The sequence below is a fragment of the Vigna angularis genome, chromosome 5 (genome assembly GCF_016808095.1).
Source record: "Vigna angularis cultivar LongXiaoDou No.4 chromosome 5, ASM1680809v1, whole genome shotgun sequence".
In the NCBI taxonomy this organism is placed as follows: domain Eukaryota; kingdom Viridiplantae; phylum Streptophyta; class Magnoliopsida; order Fabales; family Fabaceae; genus Vigna; species Vigna angularis.
This window is the reverse complement of record NC_068974.1, coordinates 8,391,181-8,411,808: the sequence shown is the minus strand read 5'-3', so window position 1 is coordinate 8,411,808 and position 20,628 is coordinate 8,391,181. Positions and strand designations below refer to the sequence as shown.

General features: G+C 32.7%; 2 protein-coding genes across 8 annotated transcripts in view; both read left to right on the top strand.

The window, feature by feature from the left end:
* The first annotated feature begins 6,386 nt into the window (after positions 1 to 6,386).
* LOC108340379 (uncharacterized) overlaps positions 6,387 to 20,628 on the top strand; it is a 37,227-nt gene continuing 22,985 nt past the window's right edge. For 5 of the 7 annotated variants that reach the window (XM_052877473.1, XM_052877474.1, XM_017577724.2 and 2 more), the window contains exons 1-2: positions 6,387 to 6,519; positions 6,649 to 6,726. The gene's annotated coding sequence lies outside the window, so the exon portion shown is untranslated. Of the gene's footprint in view, positions 6,532 to 6,648; positions 6,727 to 13,001; positions 16,482 to 20,628 lie in introns of those variants that run through there. The other 2 variants (XM_017577722.2, XM_017577723.2) reach the window with 2 other exon arrangements.
* LOC108340381 (uncharacterized) lies at positions 17,079 to 18,366 on the top strand. The gene has a single exon (XM_017577725.2). It carries the CDS (start codon positions 17,867 to 17,869, stop codon positions 18,248 to 18,250), a length of 384 nt encoding a protein of 127 aa, XP_017433214.1. The 5' UTR covers positions 17,079 to 17,866; the 3' UTR covers positions 18,251 to 18,366.

Here is a 20,628-nt window from a genome sequence, read left to right as displayed (position 1 = left end):
TTGTATTTCCCCTCACAGGTGAAAATTGATTGTTGTTATAATCCTGCACATGATGCTGCAGGTGCATCACTTAATCTTTGCTCCTGTACAGTATCATCGTGAATTATTTAGTCATATATAAACTCTAGAGAGGCCTCTGACTGATAGGCTATTAAAACCATAGAGTATACCAGAGACCCCCAAAAGTGATACTCTAGTTGCGAATTCATGTTCTAATCGGACATCAAACCGCATACTTTGGTCAAGGAAATGAACACCAAGTATGAACAAGGCGAATAATTCTAACAAGGCGAATAATAACACCACTTGTACTATATAACTCCATAATTGATAGTCCCCTTGATGTATCTCACCACTCTTTTTGTTGACTTCAAGTGAACCACACTAGCATAGTGCATGAACCGTGACAACATGCTAACTGGAAATAAAATGTCAAACCTTATAAATGTAAGACAAATTAGACTTCCAACCAAGCTTCTAAAATACGTTTCATCAACTCTTAAGGAGATGCCTTATATCTCAAACCAAGAGGAGGTATATTGGATTTTGCTTTAAAAAATGATCTTTTCAAAAGCTTTTTGCAAAATCTTTGGTTTTCTTGAAATTAATAAAATAACTAGTGATGAATCAACAATAAAAGAGAAAAGATAGAGAAAGATTCATAGAAGCAATTTATACTGGTTTTACCAATCCTACATCCAGTCCTCCTTCAATAACCTGAGTTGAAGGGATTCCACTATCATAATAAGAATACAGAGATATTCCCTTTCAATGTACTTCTCACCCCACTCAAAATCACTATAGTAAACAAAACATGAACACCTTCACACTCTTACCACACAGAGAACAAACACAACTCTCTTAATACCTTGAGAACAATCTTAGCTCTCAATGAGATCACTCTCGGCTCTCTCCTCTGACACACCTGCACAGGAACGCAATCCACAGAATGTAAATGACAAAACTGATCTTCTAGGTACACTCTAGTAGTGAGGATTCAATCAGAACAATTCAGCTCAGATTCTTAATAGAATCTTGATGGGTAAACCCAATTCAGCTCAGCTCCTGTAATCAAAACTCAATGAATACAATTAGTTGTGAAATTAATTGCAATTGAATTGTTTTAAAACAACGCGCATGACAATTATTTATAGAATTTTTAGAATCTTGACGCAATATAATCGATTAAAAAACTTATGTAATATGTTAAGTTTTTTCCTTCTATTTTAAAATATTCTCTTTGGTTTTCTTTTATTTTGATTTAACAGATTATACGGGGCATACAATCGATTATATAGTTCAACACTTAAGCAAATTTTCAAATCAACTTTTATTCTTGAACAGATCTATACACTAATGAAACATATATTGACATAGCTTCATGTTTTAATCGATTATACAACTTATGTAATCGATTATTACACAACTATTTGCCCATGTTAAGCATACAAGTGACATGGAGAAATCTAACAGATTATATACATTTCTTAACCGATTATTTATACCAGAAATGATATGTTCAATCTGTTTAAAACATGTTTCAATTACAAACGATGAATTGATATATCAAGCACAAACACAATAAAGATAAAGCAATTGTTATGTCAGTTGTTGTGCAAGAAACTATAAAGTCATTTTTCTGTTCATCATAAAAACATAGATATAAAGGGTTGGATAGCTCTCCCTATCAACAATCTCCCATTTTTTTTATGATGACCAACAAGAAACATGTTTTTTAGTTACTCTCTCCCTTTAGGCATTAACAAAATATGGCAGAACAAGTAACATGGAATAAAGCATGTGCTGAAGAACATAAAAAATACTTACAAATCATTAAGAATATGATGCTCCCTTTATCATAAAGAGATGTAGCACTATAACATTGTTTGAGCAGTATATGATTAATGTTGCTTAATTTAATAGTTTGAAACAATATATCATATGTATATGACAAATACATATTAGAGTGTTTATACTGAATTCAAATGAATATACATGTGCATTTTCTAATACTCAAGATAATGTGTGCAATGTAGATAAAGCATAGAGTATACTTGTAGAAATGTAATTAAGATATCAACTTATGATGCAGGATAATATATGATATATGTTAACTTATCTACAACAGAGTTATCAGCTCATAGTGGTGCATATATGATGGATTTCAAAACAAATTTGAGCAATATGCAACATATGATATGTGTTTTATACCAAACATGTATGTAAGAACATTTGAAACTAGTCCAACAACTCAAAAATCAGTTATAAAAATATATAACCAAATTTTATAACATAATCAATTACATTCCTAATGTAACAGATTAAGAAGTTGCAGTCGAGATTCTTTAACAGATTATGAAACTATTTAATTTCTTAAATTTTGTAGATATGATCATAATCATATTGTTTGATTATTTAACCTGTTTTGATCACTTTGTAACCTACAAACACAACTTTATCAATAGTGTATAATGTTAGTATCATAATAAACATGATATGAGCAGCAATTGTGTAACAATGTATGATCAATGAATGAAAAATGAACATTTAAGCACATTATCAAGTGATATTCCAGATTATAACATTCAAAACAGATTCAATCAATCACAAATACAGTTCAATCATTCCATTCAAACATTGCAAGTATAGAAATCAATGCAACCATCCAAATTATATTTAAAATGATAAACACGGGATATTTTTCATACAACAAAATATATTAAACTAGATATTCATGCAAATAGAGACAAATTGTTCAAAAGTAAAACCTTATGGCTTAGTTACAAAATATTTAAACCAAAACAAATTCCTATTCTAATTAGAGATATCAATGAATTCTTCATTCGCCTGGTCATCCTCATCATATCTTCATCTTTAGAGGTACTCCCAAAAATCTCTGCATTGTCAAATCCATCATCCAACTTTTTATGGATTTTGACAAGAGATTTCTCAATCTTGTTGAGTCTGGCCAAATGATTCTTCATTTGATTGACCATGAATATTTGAAGTCTGTCTTTGGTTGAAAGGTATATTTAGATTATGACTTGCCAACCTTTAAAGGCACAACATCTTCTTCAACCATAAGTACATGTTCATCCTTAAACGTCCATCCAACCTCACTCTTCCTTAGACCCATATTATGGAAGGCAAGTTTTTCGATCAACTTTTTCTTAGTATAGCTTAATGTCACTTCATCAGTAAGATCAACAAAGTAATGACGCATGACTTTGCTCAAGAACACAACATATGAAAGGCTAGAAATGTTCTATTTGGAGATTTTCACCATATGGTCACAAACAACAACAGTCTAGTCAGTTGTAATCTCTCTTTTAAAGCATGAATAAGGTATACATCTTCTATGGTGAATTGTGCACGTATACCTTCTCTGGGTAATAAAAGTCAAACGATCATAAATGTGCATAGTCGATCATCCCTTCTTAATCCACCTGCTTTAAACAAGGTGAAGTCCTTGGGTTCATTAGGGTTTCTCAGAAAAGCTTTGTATATTGTCATTTTGTTGATTCTAGGTACGCTTAAGTGAGACTTGTGACCATTTGGCCTGAAGTTAGCAATAGTTGACTAAATTGCTTCATCCAGCTTGATGTCAACCCCCTTAACTCTTGAACAAATGAGATCATTTTCAACTTTAAGGTTCACATAGAAAACCTTCACCAAGTCAGGGTACCACCCTTACACTCTTACCACATAGAGAACAAACATAACTCTCTTAACACCTTGAGAACAATCCCAACTCTCAATGAGAACATTATCGACTCTCTACCCTAACACACCTGCATAAGAACATAATCCATAGATTGTAAATGATGAAACTGATCTTCTAAGTACACTCCAGTAGTGTAGATTCAATCAAAATAATTCAGCTCAATTTCTTGATAGAATCTTAATGTGTAAACCCAAATTTGATCCTTGATTCTTCAAGACACTTCTTGGACGCTCTTGTAATCAAAACTCAATGAATACAATTTAGTTATGAAATTGATTGCAATTGAATTGTTTTGAAACAACCCACAAGATAGTTATTTATAGAATTTTCATAATCCTGACACAATATAATAGACTACAAAACTCATGTAATCTGTTAAGTTTTTCCTTATACTTTAACATATTCTCGCAGGTTTGTTTCTGTTTTTGATTGAACAAATTATACAGCGCATACAATCGATTATATAATTATCATTAGCCAACAATAAATTTATTTGATCGTTAAAACAATTCAAATTATTAAATGAAATTGATTTTGACATATGAAACATACTTAACCGATTATGAAACTTATTTAATCGATCATGTCAACACTTAAGCAAATTTTCAAATCAATTTTCATTCTTGAACAAATCAATACACTAATGAAACATATTGGCATAACTTCGTGTTTTAATTGATTATACAACTTATGTAATCGATTACTACACAACTATTTTCCCTTATTAAGCATACAAGTGATCTCGAGAAATCTAAAAGATTATATATATATATATATATATATATATATATATATATTGCTTAACCGATTATTTCTACCATAAATGATATGTTCAATATGTTTAAAACATGAGTCATTTACAAACAATGAATTCATATATCAAGCACAAACACAATAAAGATAAAGCAATTGTTATGCCATTTGTTGTGCAAGAAACTATAAAACCATTCTTTTGTTCATTATCAAAAACATAGATATTCTTTATTCTAAGACTATAATTTCAGATTTGATTGAAAGGAATTTTCGACCGAGTCTTCTTCATGCCTTTTCAATATTTGTTCGTAAGCTTCAATAGTGTAGGGAGGTTCAACACACACATAGATCTCCACATTGGTAAGATATTGTCCGCTTTGGATCAAGCCCTCACAGATTTGCTCTTAGTTGGGAATGCTTATACTGGAGGGGGAGTGTACCTATGTGGAAGGGACTCACCTTTGAGGGGGAGATTATTAGGAATCCAAGTGGGAGTCTAAGTCCCACATTGGATAAAAATGAGAAAATAGAACACTATATAAAGGTGAAGACCCATTAATCCATTGCCTTTAGATAAAGAGTGGTGTCAATCCTTTAAATGGTTAGACTCATATCTCATTTGGTATTATCCCAGGTGAACCTTCTCCTCGATAGACCCAACAAAAAGAAACGAGGAATAATAATTGTTGGGATTTTTATATTATTTTTATTTAAGTATGTTTGATTTTGGTATTTTAAAGGAGAAGTAAAATTTATTTTGTTGTAATATACAAACATATGATATGTTTATCGTTTTGCTTCCGCAATTCTTTTATACGTAACATCTTATTAGGGTGTTACAAAAAACGAATATCAGATTACGAAGACGAGTATCTAGACATACAAAACTTAAATAATCTCAACCTGGTTACCGAAATAAATACAAAATTCAATTTTCTCTCCTTTACTTTTTATAAATTTTAAATAATATCTTTAAGAAAAGTATAAGAATTTTAAAAGAACATTTTTATACTTTTCATTTTCACACTAGATTTTTTGGGTGAATTTAAATTTGGGTTGAAACATTTATACTAGATTTTAATTTCAAATATTATGTAAACAAGATAAAAGTAAAATTTATTTAAAAATTATAATATTTTCTTAATTTAATTAAGTTTTGAGTCCCTTTAAACTCAGAAACTTTCAATTGAGTCAGTAATAAATTTTTATGATCTATTGCATATTTAACAGATTTGTAGTTTTCAATTGAATTCTTGGTGTTTAACTTTTTAGTTAATTGTATAATGTAATATAAAGTGTAGAGTAAAGTTCTGATTTTTATATAAAATTATAACATTATAAAATTATAAATTATACAATTACAAAATTATAAAATCATGATTTCATAAAATTATAAAATTACCTATGATTATAACTAAAAATATTAACATCATCCACTTAACAACATAATCCACTTAGCTACCACATCATATAATTAATAGAAAAATTAAACAATAAACTTAAAATATATAATTTTATTAGGTATTCAATAAATAATACAAATATATTTTAGAGTTATTAAATTTATCATAAATTCAAAATTTAATTAAACCTGAATTTTTTTAACTGTAAATAGACTGATCCCAGTAATTAGTCTTTACCCAGTAATTTGCCTTTACAGGTTACATGTAACCACAGAACCTAAATTTCTAGATGCAAATTAATTCGTTCAACTCACAAATTTTGCAAGAAAGATAAATTTACAAAAGTTAAATCTGTAGATAGTTCTGAATTCTAATAGCACCCACCACATAACAATAATAAATAAACGACGAAGACTTCTCAAAGACGGTAGTCATAGTCTCCCTCAATCAGGCAGAATAAGTATTAATAATAATAATAATAATAATAATAATAATAATAATAATAATAGGTGAATAGGATGAAGAGAAATTGTGGTTAGAAAAGGATGTGCTTTCATTCTTATCTCTTGCAACAGTAGTGAGAGTGAGCATTTTATAGCATATTGATTCAAGCAACGGAGTACATTCATCTCTCTGGAGGTATCGATCAGTGTAAAGTTAACTTCTAGTTCTGCTCTGATTTGAAATTATAATTGTTTCCTTTTCAATGGAAGTTGCAGATTATGTGTTTGTGTTTATGTCTGTATTTACACTAACTTAACGTTTCAGAGTCTCTTTGAAATAATGGATCACAACTTGCTTGGTTCTAGCCAATTCTCAATTCTCTCTGCCTATTAGTTAAAGAAGGTAAAGTAATCTTTTATCATTTTACACTTCCAAATTACTTAGATATTAGTCTGAGGCCATCTGCTTCTTCTTATTCACCAAAACACTAACAACTGCATCTTATTCATTTTTCACTTTTTCTTTGCTTCACATACTGTCTTTTTTGTACGAAACTCCTCAATTTAATCTTTTGTTTTATTCTTCATCGTATACCTCACTTAAAAAACCTATAATCAGACCAAATGCATGTATAAACTTAGAAATGGTTATGGAAGATTTTTAAAAATCCACTATCATCTCTACCAGGTCAACAACGATATCATTTTATACATTTTTAATCTTCAAAGTACACTCAAGACCACAAATCCAATATATATTAAAAATAAATAAATCAATAACTAAATAATAATTAGTAAATTTAAATTTAAATAAATAACTAAATTGTATTTTTTATGGGACGAAGAGTAATAATAATTAGTAAAATAACTTATTAATTATCTAGTGTAAATTATTATACTCATTACATATATCATTAGTATGATTAAGATTAAAGAGAATAATTTTTTAACCATTTTATAATAATAAAATTATAAAAAATATTTATTTCGTAATTACTTTTTATGAATATAATTTTATAAATTTAATTATAAAAATTAATTTTTTATTTTTATCATCATAAAATAAAAAGAAACACACGTACGCCTATTCGCTGTTGTTTCAATTGTTTATCTTAAAAATATATTAATTAAGTGTAAAAGAATACGCCTCTTAAAATAATTTTACTACGGTATTTAATAATTTTTTTTTGGATTAACATACTAATCACATGATTTATTATCAATTAGGAAGATAAAATTGACGAGTTCTATTTTTTTAAAAATAACTATCAAATTACAATTTCCTTTTGCGAGTTGTTTGAATAGTATTATATTAGAAACATGATTTTTATTTTACATCCCATTATCAATTATGCATCATATATGTAGAAGATGAACATTTTTAACATCGGAAGCTTTTATTAAAATGACATGCAATTAACATCATCTGAATAATAAATGGATGAGTAAAATGCAATATGCTTTCTCAAATTATGCTTACATTCACTAACTTCAGATAATGTAAAAAAAAAAGTGATATTTCATATACAAATGGAAAATTTGTGTAAAATTTTAAAAGGAATTCGCTCTCAGTTTAATTTGAGAAAACCTAAATTATAATTAAGGATGACAACAGGTTGGATCGAGTAGGATAGTACCTATCAGCAACTCAATTTGAAAATGAAAATTCTACCCATAACTCGACCCGTTATCCGTGTGAATATCCGTTTCAAAAAAATCCACGAATATTTTACAATTCGCAGGTATCCGCAAATATTAAAAAATATATATTTTATACATTTTTAAAATAAAATTACAGAAAAATATATAAATTTTAATATAAATGAAATAAAATATTAACTAAAATTTTAATTTTAATTAAATTTAATCTAAAAAAATATAAATCAGTTTTATTTTAAATTAAATTAAATATAAATTAAATTATTATTTTTATTTTTTGTGGATAACGGGTAGAGCTGTCAAACGAGCCCCTTTAATAAGATTTGACCCTAGCCCATGTGGGTTGGGGCCAAAAAAGCTCACAGGGCCAAAAAAACTCTTTATTAAAAAAGCCCATAGGGCTAAAAACCCCTAAAGCCCTATAGGCCAGGGCCAGCCCATGGGCTTTCCTTTTTACAAAATTTAACGTCTAGAAACATAATATCATCATACAAGTAATCACAAATCATGTGTATTTTTTATCCAGCTTTCATTTTATTTTTGTTAGTAATAACTTATAACCATAATTGATTCATGTGTAATTATATTTTTTTACCAATAAAATTAATTTTCTACTTCATAACTGTTTCTATATTAATTAGTTTAATAATAATGCTTTTATACAATTATTCCTTAATTTCCAAATTTTGTTTTGATAATTTTTTTATCTTAATTTTGGTTTCTTAATTTTGGTTTGTAAATTTGACGGTTTAGAGATATCCACATAAAATAGGTTTACAAGTTAAAAAGTTTAATTTAATTTGTAAAATTTTGATGAACTAACGAATTTATTTATAGATGATAATCTATTTTGTGACTAGTTTAAATCAATATCATTCAATTAAGATTTGTGATCAAAATTACATTATTTTTAATTGGTGTGAACATGTTAAAATTTTGACTTAATAACTTTTTAACTTTTTTAATTTTCCAAATTTAATAAAATAAATATTTACTATTTATAAAGTTATATAATTCTTTTAAAAAAAATTTATAAAACGTATAATTTAGTCATTTACATCAATTTATATATTTTTATGTCTTTTTCATATATTTTATATTATATTCATTTGTCTTTTTTATTAGTTTTTATTAAGAGACATTTGTAATTTATTTATTATTATAATTATTATAATTTTTATTTATTTTATATGTTAATAATTAAATACAATAATAATTTTAATTTTAGTATTATAAATTATAACATGTATTTATTTAAAAATATTGTATCTATTATTTAATTATTTTTTATTACAATCGGTTCAATTATGATAAATAATTCAATAAAATCGATCTTTGTTGGATAAAGATAAGTCTGATTTTAAAATATTAATTTAATCTAAAAGGTTAGAAAAAAAATCTGATTTTATAACCACTAGGATTACATCTAGATCTTGTATACTAACATATATGATATTTACAACAATTTTGCCTAACAAGAATTTTCACTAAAAAGTTAGTTCTTTTATTACGTGAAATTAATTTTAAACTTTATAAAGTTTGTGGTTTAATTTTTTAATGTATATATATCTATACAAAACATTCAACAAAAGAATTTTATATGACAAACTATAAAAAATAAAAATTTTACACCGATATTAAAATTTCATCCAATCAGTATATTTGAATTTAAAATCTATCCATAATTAATATTTCAAATATTTATATAGATATCAAAATTCGATTATTGAAAAATGGAATTTTCAACTGTGTTACTTTTATAATTTCTTTTTTGAAATTTTTTTTCATTTTCTTTTAAATAAAAATAATAATAAAATTTTTCTTTTTTAACTTTCCAAAATAATAAAATTATATATTTAAAATATACTTATAATTAAAAAATTATTTTAAATAATTTTTTATAAAATCAATATTTATACATTTATATTTAATTAAAAAGATATTAAATATCATGTAAATTTTGGAAATTATTGAACTTGTAAAGTAAATAAAAGAAATAACTAAAAAAACATTAAAAATGAATTAATTTAGTTTGGGGCCTAGCCCCATCCTAACCCTACCCCAGCCCACTTTATGTGGGGCTTTAGGGGTTGGGGCTTTTAAAAAGCCTCCTATTAAGTGGGCTAGAAAATTGGGGCTTGATTTTAGAAGGGGTCAGGGTCAACCCATGGGCCAGGGGCTCAAATGACACCTCTAATAATGGGTATCCACGGGTCGGATAGTATAATACCCCACCGAACCCGTTTATAAGCGGGTATTAAAATATCCTCTACCTGCAACCCGCGGGTAGTAAATATCCACAAATACTAATTATCCGTCATGGATTTTATCCACAGATATTCGTAAGTGTGAATTTTTTTGTCATCCCTAATTATAGTTTACTTAATGACAAAGAAAGATATTCCAAGTGCAGACTTCACTACAGACTTTTTCATGGTTCAAAATCAAAACTCAAATATCATTTCATCACGAATCAAATAAAACAAACGAGTACCACTACCAAGCATTTCACCCATCATCCTTTCAGAGTCGAACATAGAACAAAGAAAATAACACTAATGATTTACCTTTCTTGATTCATCAACGTAATTAAAACATTTAGTGGTTTACTCATATCAACATACACATAAACATAATTAGAGTAACACACAATAATCCAAAGATTAAGGATAACTCCCCTTATCGTTTTCTCCTCATGCTCTTGATCGAAAACACCATCTAGTCGCCCTTCCAGAACTTAGCCCACTCTACATACTCAAAGATCCCGCCTTAGACCTTCTCTGATGCCAAGATCTCCCCTCAGATCTTCTCTACTAACCAGCTTCAACTTGAGATCCCTCCTCTGCCTCACTCTCATGTAAAAAGACCAACTACATCATTCTAAATGACAAAGCAGCTCGCCCAACGAAAAGCAGCTCGCCCAGCGAGACTGCATTGCTCGCCAACCAAGTGGCTTTGCTCGGCTAGTGAGAGGCAACTTTCCAGGATGTTAGGTGCTTTTTTAGAGGGAATTTGGCTTTTTTAAGAAACGAGGCTACTCGCCCAACTACCTATTTTGCTCGCCGCCAAGCGAGTGAAAAGGGTATTCAAAGCTGTGAGATTCCTTTTTGGTCCACTTGTCTCTCCCAAATACGAGTCACTCGTCCAACTATTGGAAAACACTCGCCTAGACACTAAATCTACACTTTTCCCATGTAAAAATCCATGGATTGTATATTCTTCCCATTAAAAAAAAATTTCATCCTCGAAAATTGTTGGCTATCAAGAAAATAGATATGGGAAGGCTTTCCGCACATCTTCTTCCTATTCCTAGGAACCTCTTGACTTTTTTCGTCCATAATACCTTAACCGTATTAATATCCTTCCCTCAAAGTCATTTGGTCTGATTGTCAAAATTCGTACAACTCTAACATCCAGTGATAAATCTTCTCTAATTTGAATGTCGTCTACTTCAAGCACGTGCTCTAGACTCGATTCATACTTTCTTAATTGAGACACATGGAACACATTGTGTAGATTTGTCAATTGTGGCGGTAAAGTTATCTCATACGCTACCGATCCAATCCTTCTATTGATTTGAAAAGGTTCGAGAAACTTAGGAAACAACTTCTTTGACTTGATAGCTCTCCCAATTCCCGTTGTTGGCGTTACCCAAAGAAACACATGATCTCCTATTTCAAACTCAAGAGGTATTCTTCTCTTGTTAACATAAGATTTTTGTCTACTCTAAGTTGCTTGCATATGATCTTGGATTAGGTTAATCTTCTCCATAGTTTGTTTTAACAACTCAGGACCCATTGTAACCGCTTCACCATCTTTATACCAACACAAAGGTTTTCAACATCTTCTTCCATACAAGGCTTCATACAATGTCATTCCAATGCTAGAATGATAACTATTATTGTAGGTGAACTATATCAACGATAAGATCTCATTCCAACTTCCAAGATGATAAAAAACACATGTTCTCAACAAATCCTTCAAAGACTGAATAATCCTCTTAGACTGTCCATATGTCTATGGATGATAAGTTGAGCTCATCCTTAACTACATACCTAAAGCCTCCTGTAACATCTTCCAAAAACGTCATTTGAACCTTGGATCACGATTTAAAATATTGCTCGTTGGCACCCTATGTAATCTTACAATCTCTCTAATATAAAGCTTGCCAACTTATCCATTCACATCCTTTATTGACTTGAAAGAAGTGCACACACTTCGTCAATCTATCCACAACCACCTAAACGGAGTCATGACCTTTGTCGACCTTGGAAGATGAGTTACAAAGTCTATTGATATACTGTCTTACTTCCACTAAGGAATTTCTAACTACTATAACATTCCTCTTGGTCCTTGGTGTTCAATCTTTGCTTTTTGACAAACCAAGCGTGACAATACAAACTCAACTACATCTTTCTTCAGCCCACTTTATTAGAATGATTTCTTTAATCCTTATACATCTTAGTCATACTTGGATCTATGCTAAGATGACTCTTATGTCCTTCCTCTAGAATTGTCTTTCTCAAATCTAACTTTGTCAGAACGCATACCCTATTCTTGAAATGGAGGATACCATCTGCCTTGTTCTTATATTGAATAAACTTTGATTCTATTGTGATAAATACATAAAATAAATTGAAAGAGCAACCTCTTTAATTAAGTCATCTACTTAATCCACCAACTTCTGATGGATAAAATATGGCTATAAAATTTCTAGGTCATAAAAAATCAAATTAAGTTGAACTAACTCTTTTTAACTCAACATATGACAAGCCAATTCATGTGAATTAAGTTGATTCCCCTTGACACCTTTACATAACCCTTTAGTCTTAAGTCAGAATATTAAAAAAGACTTTTAAATATGAGTGTTACTAAGCTATTGTATATTGGACCAATAATTTCTCTTTTAACCTTCTTTGTTTGTCACATTTTATTTAGTTAAAATGTAACCCTTCTGTCCTAATTAATGATGATAATTTTTTACTAAAAAGTTTTGATCCATCATCCATATTTTATTTTGATTCTAGAGTTTAAAAGTTTTACTTTGACTTTTTAAAGCTTTTCGATCAAATCAAGAAGAAACTTTTAATAACTTAACATACTAATTTAGTCAATTTAATGATATATTGTTAGTTTAGCCTAATAATTTTGTCTTGATGACATATGGGAATTTGTGGAAAATGTCACCTCACTCAAAATTTCCAAATTGATACGGAAAGCTATTGAAAAAATTACTTTAGTCTTATAAAAGAAATAAGGAATTAAAGTGGAGATTTTGTGTTTAAAATAAAAAATTGAAAATTAAATTAGAGATAAGAAAGCAAAGTTATAATAACGGAATCTTTTTGAAGAGAGAGTATATGATAAAATTGATCTTAACAATTTAAGTGAGGAAAATAGTAAATTAATATATTTAATTATAATGAATTAATACAAGTACGTTGAAGACTTGAAAGTATAGTTTTGTATAACGAATTATTTATAAAGTGATTTTCGGTGTAACGTGTAAAACTCTTGTTACTCATCAAGTCACGAATTGGATCTTGCATATAATCACTTAATTCCTACGATCTTCTATCATAATTTGTTAGAATAAATTTAAATTTTAGATGTTTATATGCAATTACGTTTATGTTTAAGTTTCTAGTTTCTGTTTTTTTTTTTCTGTTGTTATACATTGTTGGTTTTTGTTTTCAATTGTCGCATAGTTTTTGTTTTTATTTCTCTGTACCCAACCAGTATAATATACTTGTTTTAATTTCTTTGTACCTGACCGGTATAATATACTTGGTCAAGAATTATATTTTTCTATTTATATTTCCAATGTACTCGGTTACTGAGCCACGACTATTGAATGGTTTGTACAAGTAAATGAATATAGAGGAAGTGATTCATATCATTTGTTGTGTCATTTTTCTTTACAAATTGGAATCAGAGTTCTCTCTTGAGTGTCTAAATGAGAAAAAAAGTGTTTGAGAAGAAAAGAGAGAAAGCGTGTGTTTGAGAAAGAGAGAGTGACATGGCCAATCTTGTAAATGGTATGTTTGTGCCACAATTGATGAAGAAAATTAATGATGATAATTGGAGTCAGATGAAGACTCTTTTTAGATTCCTAAACCTGTGTGATGTAGTAGAAAATGAGTACCAAGAACCAACAGAGAAAGAAGAGCAAACATTTGCATATATTGTTGCATTGAGAAAAATCCGATGAGAAAAATGAGAGTAAAGGACAAATCAATTTTGTATGTGTACAGAGCACAGAAGATTAGAGAAGGATATAGAGGGGTTGACCATGTTAAGAAAGTCTGACTTCAAACTCTCAAATGCAAGTTTGAAAACTTGAGAATGGAAGAGAGAGAATGTGTACCCGAGTACCTAACTCGGTGGAGATCGTGTCAAATTGACTCCGCAAAAATGGAGAATCGTTGCTTATCTACCGAATTGTGGAGAAGATTCCGAGGTCATTGACAAATGAATTTAAGAATATCGTTTGCACCCTAGAGGAGTCTAAGGATTTGTCAATACTCTCTGTTGGAGAGCTTGTTGGGCCTATGGAGGCACACGAGCAGTATAGAAGGAAGAACTATAAGCCACTTGATTGAGTACTTCAAGCAAACCTGAAGGGAGGAGCTCAAAACACTCAAAGCTAACATTGTAGTAGAAAAGGTCGAGGTGATATTGAAGGCAATAGAGAGTAGATCGGGTTAACTGGCGTGGCTGGTTACATTGTAAAGGCTGAGAGAAATGATTTTGATGCTGTTAAGGAGCTTAGATGCTGAGCTATTAAGCTAAAGATCAAATGTCGAGCTGCGTTTGGGTTAGGTCATGACAAGGAAACCGGATGCCGAGTTATATGATGTCAAGGAGATCAGAAGATGAGTTATGTTGAATTGGAGATCAAGTGCCAAGTATAAGGACAATTCAATAACTTTTCCAAACAGTAAGGAAAGCTCAAGAACATTGTCGAGTAGAAAGGAGAGATCGACAAATTTACTAAATGGTAAGAAAAACTGGACAAAAATGCCGAGTAGACATGTGAACTCGGCAAGGCAGTTGAGTATCATGGATAGGTTGGCCAGACAATAGAGTAGCCTAGAGAGGTTTAATGAAAGCTCAAAAGAACTTATGGAAAGTTCACACAACCCGTGGCCGTGACAGTTTAGTGAAGAGCTCGAGCTCGGTGGAGAACTCGATGAAAAGCATGATGTAGATCTCAATGGAGAGTATTCTGAAGAACTTGGTGCAAAGCTTGAAAGATCACATAGAGAGCTCGACGAAGAGCTCGACATAGAGCTCGGTAGAGAGATCGGTTAAAGGCTCAGCGCAAAGCTCGATGGAGGGTCTGATGAGGAGCTTGGTGGAGCATGTCGTCAACTTGGAAGAGCACAATGTTAGCTCGTTGGAGGGCTCGGTGGTGAATTCATTTGAGAGCTCGGTAGAGCGCTAAGAAGACTGTATAAAGGGCTTAGTGGATAAGTTAGTAGAGACCGCGGTGAAGAGCTTGGACTAGTAACTAGAGAGCTTGGTTAGCCCAGTAGAGTAGGCGGAAAGCTCGGATATCTCTGTGTGGAGACCAAGTAGCTCGATAGGACGTGAGACCGACTCGATTAGCTTGGTGATGCTTCTACATAGCTCAGAGGAGAATATAGGGAGCTCGGTGGGGCATGAGACAAGCTCGATCAACTTAATGGGATGCTTGGATAGCCTAGAAAGCTTGGCAAAAAGTGTGGAGATCTTAGATAGCCCAAAAAGAGACATGCAGAGCTTAGTGATGGATGAGGTTAACTTTGTTGATCATGAGTTAAAGGTCAAGGAGGAAGTGGAGAGCCTTGTGCTGGATGAGGTCAGCTTGAACGATCATGAGGTTACTTCGAATAAGAATGAGATCAACTTAGTTAACTTATTGGGCAAAGAATTTAACATGGTGAAGAAGGAGAAGTTCTAGAAGTTGATAGCAAAGCTTGATAATTTACAAAGTGATGACATGACGAGTAGAGAAAAGATCGAGGTGATACAAGAGGTTGTGGAGAAGAAACTCAAAGAAAAAGATGAGGAGAGTCAATGTCTAGAAAAGCTCAATTGGATGCTTGAAGAAACAATGAAGAATCTCAGCATGGAAAACCGGATATGGAGGTAATTGACACCAAGAAATTTAGAAGAGGAGTTTGCTAATGTTAGCAAGGAGAACCGCCATCATGGTGAAGTCCCTGTTGACAAGCCGAATTTCAAAAGCAATAAACACGATTGGGAAGTGATGAATGAGAACAAAGTGTGTATTGGAGGAGGAATGATGTGCAACAAGTGTGGAGATAGTTGCCTTAGGAAAGATAAAGACGAAGATGTATAGAGGAATCCAATTAATGAGAAGCTAGTCATGATTAATAAGAAGATGATCAAGTTGAAGAACAAGTTGGCGAAAGTCATTGGAAAGTCGACCAAAACATTGGAGAATTCGACCAAGATGAAAAACAAAACATCCACGATAAAGGAATATGCCAGGTGAGGGATGAAGGACGAAAAAATTAATTTTATAAGAAAGTTTTGTTAGAATAAATTTAAATTTTAGGAGTTTAATTACAATTACGTTTAAGTTTAAGTTTCTTCTGATTTTTTCTGTTACTATACGTTATCAGTTTTTGTTTTCAGTTGTGGCACAATTTCTGTTTTAATTTCTTTGTACTCGGCTAGTATAATATACTCGGTCAAATATTATATTTTTCTATTTATATTTCTTATTTACTCGGTTACTAAGTAGTTCAGATAATTTGTTGTGTTATTTATTATATCTTTACACAATGAACATTTTAAGAAATTGTGCATTTTTGTTTTTTTTTTATTTTTAAATTTTATCTAAAATTGATATAATCTAAAAGTGTTGATATGAATTTAAATAAATATAAAAAAATTAAACTTACAAAAGAAAAGTATAATGTTAATTTTGTATATAATGCATGTTTTAGTTTAAGCTTTGGTTAAATATATTTTGTAGTGGTACAATTTTTTTTTCTATTTAACAAATCTTCTCATCTACGTACACTAGTAAAAAATCGCATTTTTAACTCGCACATTACGCTTCAGTTCTAGAAAAACCGAAGTGTATCAAAACGCGATGACAGTTTCGTAATTTTTAGAATACTATATGTCTTGGTTGTCAAGCAACCGATGTCTAAAGAGAATACTGCCTCATTTGGCAGGGTGAACTGAGGCATAAACCCCACAGATACTACACTAATTAGACCTTTCACTCAATGACAAAGATACTGTCTCGGTTGGTAGGATGAATCGAGACATATAAGCCTTTCTAATAAGTGAAAGAGGAAATTTTTCCCTAAATGCCTCATTCAAGTCAAGAAAACCTAGCACCTCTACTCTTCTCTATTTCTCGACAATGCTGCGATGGCAGTGAGAGTATGCGATGGTGCGGCGAGAGAGCAACGACGATGCTGCGATGGTAGTGAGAGCTCGCGAAGGTGCAGTGAGAGAGCAGCGAGAGTGCAGCAACGGTGTGGCTAGGGCGTAGTCGGTGGAGCAGCAATGGCACGACTTAGGGAGGCGTTCTTCCTTTCATTTTCGTTGGGCTTGGCGGAGTTTCGCGAGATCGGGAGGAAACTCTTTTCTCATGGCTCAACGAGGACGCGACGGCATGGTGGTGGTTAAGCGCTAGATCTGCGTTTCTCTTCCTTGGGTTTTTGGTTTTGTTTCTCTGCAGGTGGATGACGAAATGGATAGTGTTTGCAGTTTGGATTCGCCTCTCGAATTGGGGTTCTGCTTCTTAGTTTTCTCTACGACTTTTGATTGCTCACTGGGAAAGGTCTTGGGGTGGATGATGATGATTGTGGTTGAAAATCTGGGTTGTTAGTGTAGGTTGGAGTTTGGGTGCCACCATGATACTGATTCGTGATAATCAGAGGAAAGGTAGTGAAAACGCACTGATGGGTAGTGTTAGTCCGAACCCGTTATTTCAGAGTGAGTCTTTCGGGCATTACTACCCTGACGCTGAGCACAACTATACTATGATGGAGAAGAGTCAACTATTCTTGAGAAGCTATCGATTCTGTCAAAATAAGAGTCTGGAAGAGAGTGTGAAAGGCTCTTTGGTTCGTGTCAAGAAGGTTTTGTGGCTAAGGCTGCGATCTGCTAAGAAACTCAGGAGGTTGGTGGTTTCAAGAATCAGAATAAAATGCGGCTTCTATTATCGTAGGAGAAGGTTTTCACACCTTCTCAATGCCCACAACCGCAAAATCGACTCTTCCTCTTGTTTCTGGTAGTAGCGCCATTGTTCATCCACTCACCACAATTGAGGAAAAAAACACACAAAAAAATGTTTTCATTTCATGATTCATCAGTTACTACGTGTAGTCTTTTATCGTGTATTACAAAGACATGTTGGAAATTAGGACAAGGAAATAGATATATTGCACATATTGTTTTATTTTTGTTACTACTTAGTCTCAAAACTGTGTTTCTGTCTATTTTCTTCCTTCTGTCATTCATGTTTTCTTTCCTTCTTTTTTTCCAGCACAATCATAGGTTTTGTTTATATGTACTTTATTTGTTAAGTTTGTGGTTTCATACTTTCCATTGAACAATGAGAACTCATAGGTACCGACCATTCGGCCTCAAAAATTCGGTCATCCAACCTCAACTGTTTGTCCATTCGGCCTCAATCTCTTAGCCAAATTTGGCCTGAACAATTCGATCATTTGGCCTCAACTGTTCGGGCATTCGGCCTCAACCATTTGGCCATTCAGCCTCAATTGTTTGGCCATTTGACCTCAATTGTTTGGCCATTCGGCCTCAATTGTTTGGCCATTCGGCCTTAGGTACTTAGCCAAATTTGGTCTGAAGTGTTCAGCCTCCATCGTTTGACCATACCTTAGCCTCAACCTCTCGGCCTCCCATGGCCTCACAGGTACGTATTCAACCTCAACCTCTTAGCTAAATTTGACCTCTAGTGTTTGGCCACAACCGTTCGACCATTTCTTAAGGAATCCCGGCTGGCCTCACTGAAGGTTGGCGACCGTGGATCTTCATCAAAAGAATCCCAGCAGGCCTCACTGAAGGTTGACACCCGTGGATCTTCACCAAAGGAATCCCGACCGACCACACTGAAGGTCGGCGACCGTGGATCTTCACCAAAGGAATCCCGACTGGCCTCACTGAAGGTCGACAACCGTGGATCTTCACCAAAGGAATCCCGACCGGCCTCATTGAAGGTCGACAACCGTGGATCTTCACCAATGGAATCCCGGCCGGCCTCACCGAAGGTCGACCCCCGTGGATCTTCACCAAAGGAATCCCAGCCGGCCTCACCAAAGGTCACCTACCATGGATCTTCACCAAAGAAATCTCAGTCGGCCTCACCGAAGGTCGGCTACCGTGGATCTTCACCAAAGGAATTCCAGCCGGTCTAATTGAAGGATCAATAGCGTATATAGAAACAAAGGTAAGACCCATTTTTCCAACCACCCATTGTGATCAACGAACAGAGAGGATAGAAACAAAAACCAACCGAAAAATTCGTCCGTATCAAGAAGGTCATGTACAAAACCCCCTTTGCAGAATAACATCATGCTCGGGCTTGGGGGACTTGTGTATCGTACGGTCCTCCCACATGACCGTACGATCCTACCACACGGCCATCCTCTCGTACGGTCCTCCCATGGCCATCCTCCCAGGACGACCTCCCAAGTCGTCTTTCGTCCTCCCATGGTCGTCCACCTAGGTCATGCCCACTAGTAATGACTCATTAAGCCTTTAATGCAGATTAAGGTGTGATTGAGTCGTCATTAGACCAGCGAAAGGTAAAGACCCATCACTAACTAGTATAAATAAAGGTCCTAGGTATGACTTTGAGGACACGATGCACAATATATGCATTACTTGTTGTGCCAACTACATTACTAACTTGAGCGTCGAAGTGTCTTTGACAAGAACCTGCCCCCATGGCTTGGAGAAGGAGGAGGGAGAACGAGCAATACAACCTGGAGTGCTTTGAGCAACGTCCGTCCGCTTCGAGCAACGTCCGTCCGCCTTGAGCAATGTCTGTCCGATCTTCAACTTGGAGTGCTTTGAGCAACGTCCATCCTCTTTGAGCAACGCCTGTCCGGTCTTCAATACCGAGAGTGCTTTGAACAAGTGATCTCAATTGAGATTAAAAAAATTTAAAAACACTCCACTGCCTCGGTTGTCTGTGAACCGAGGCAAAATCTGAACTCTTTTTACTCGGTTTAGAACCGAGACAAAAAGTTTATCCTTTTTACCTCGCTTGTATATGTCTCGGTTGCGAAACCGCTGCCTATAAACGAAAATAACCATTTCCGTTGACTGCACTAGTTACTTGTATGTTTGAACATGATTTATTTTTTGTTTATTTATTTTTTTGTTTGGAGCGAGTGTACAACAACTACAAAAAATTATTTTGAGAAAATGTTCCGACAAAATTATCAATGTGACCAAAAAAATATTTAAAAACTCTTATCACACTTAAATTTTTAAAACCAATGATTAAAGTATTAGATTTTTTTATTTTGTATACCATAATTCACTATTTAGGATAGAAAACATTAAATTTAATTACTACACATAACTTGATAACCTTTTTATATAATTTTACTATAAAAGTGATGTACTGGAAGATGTAATA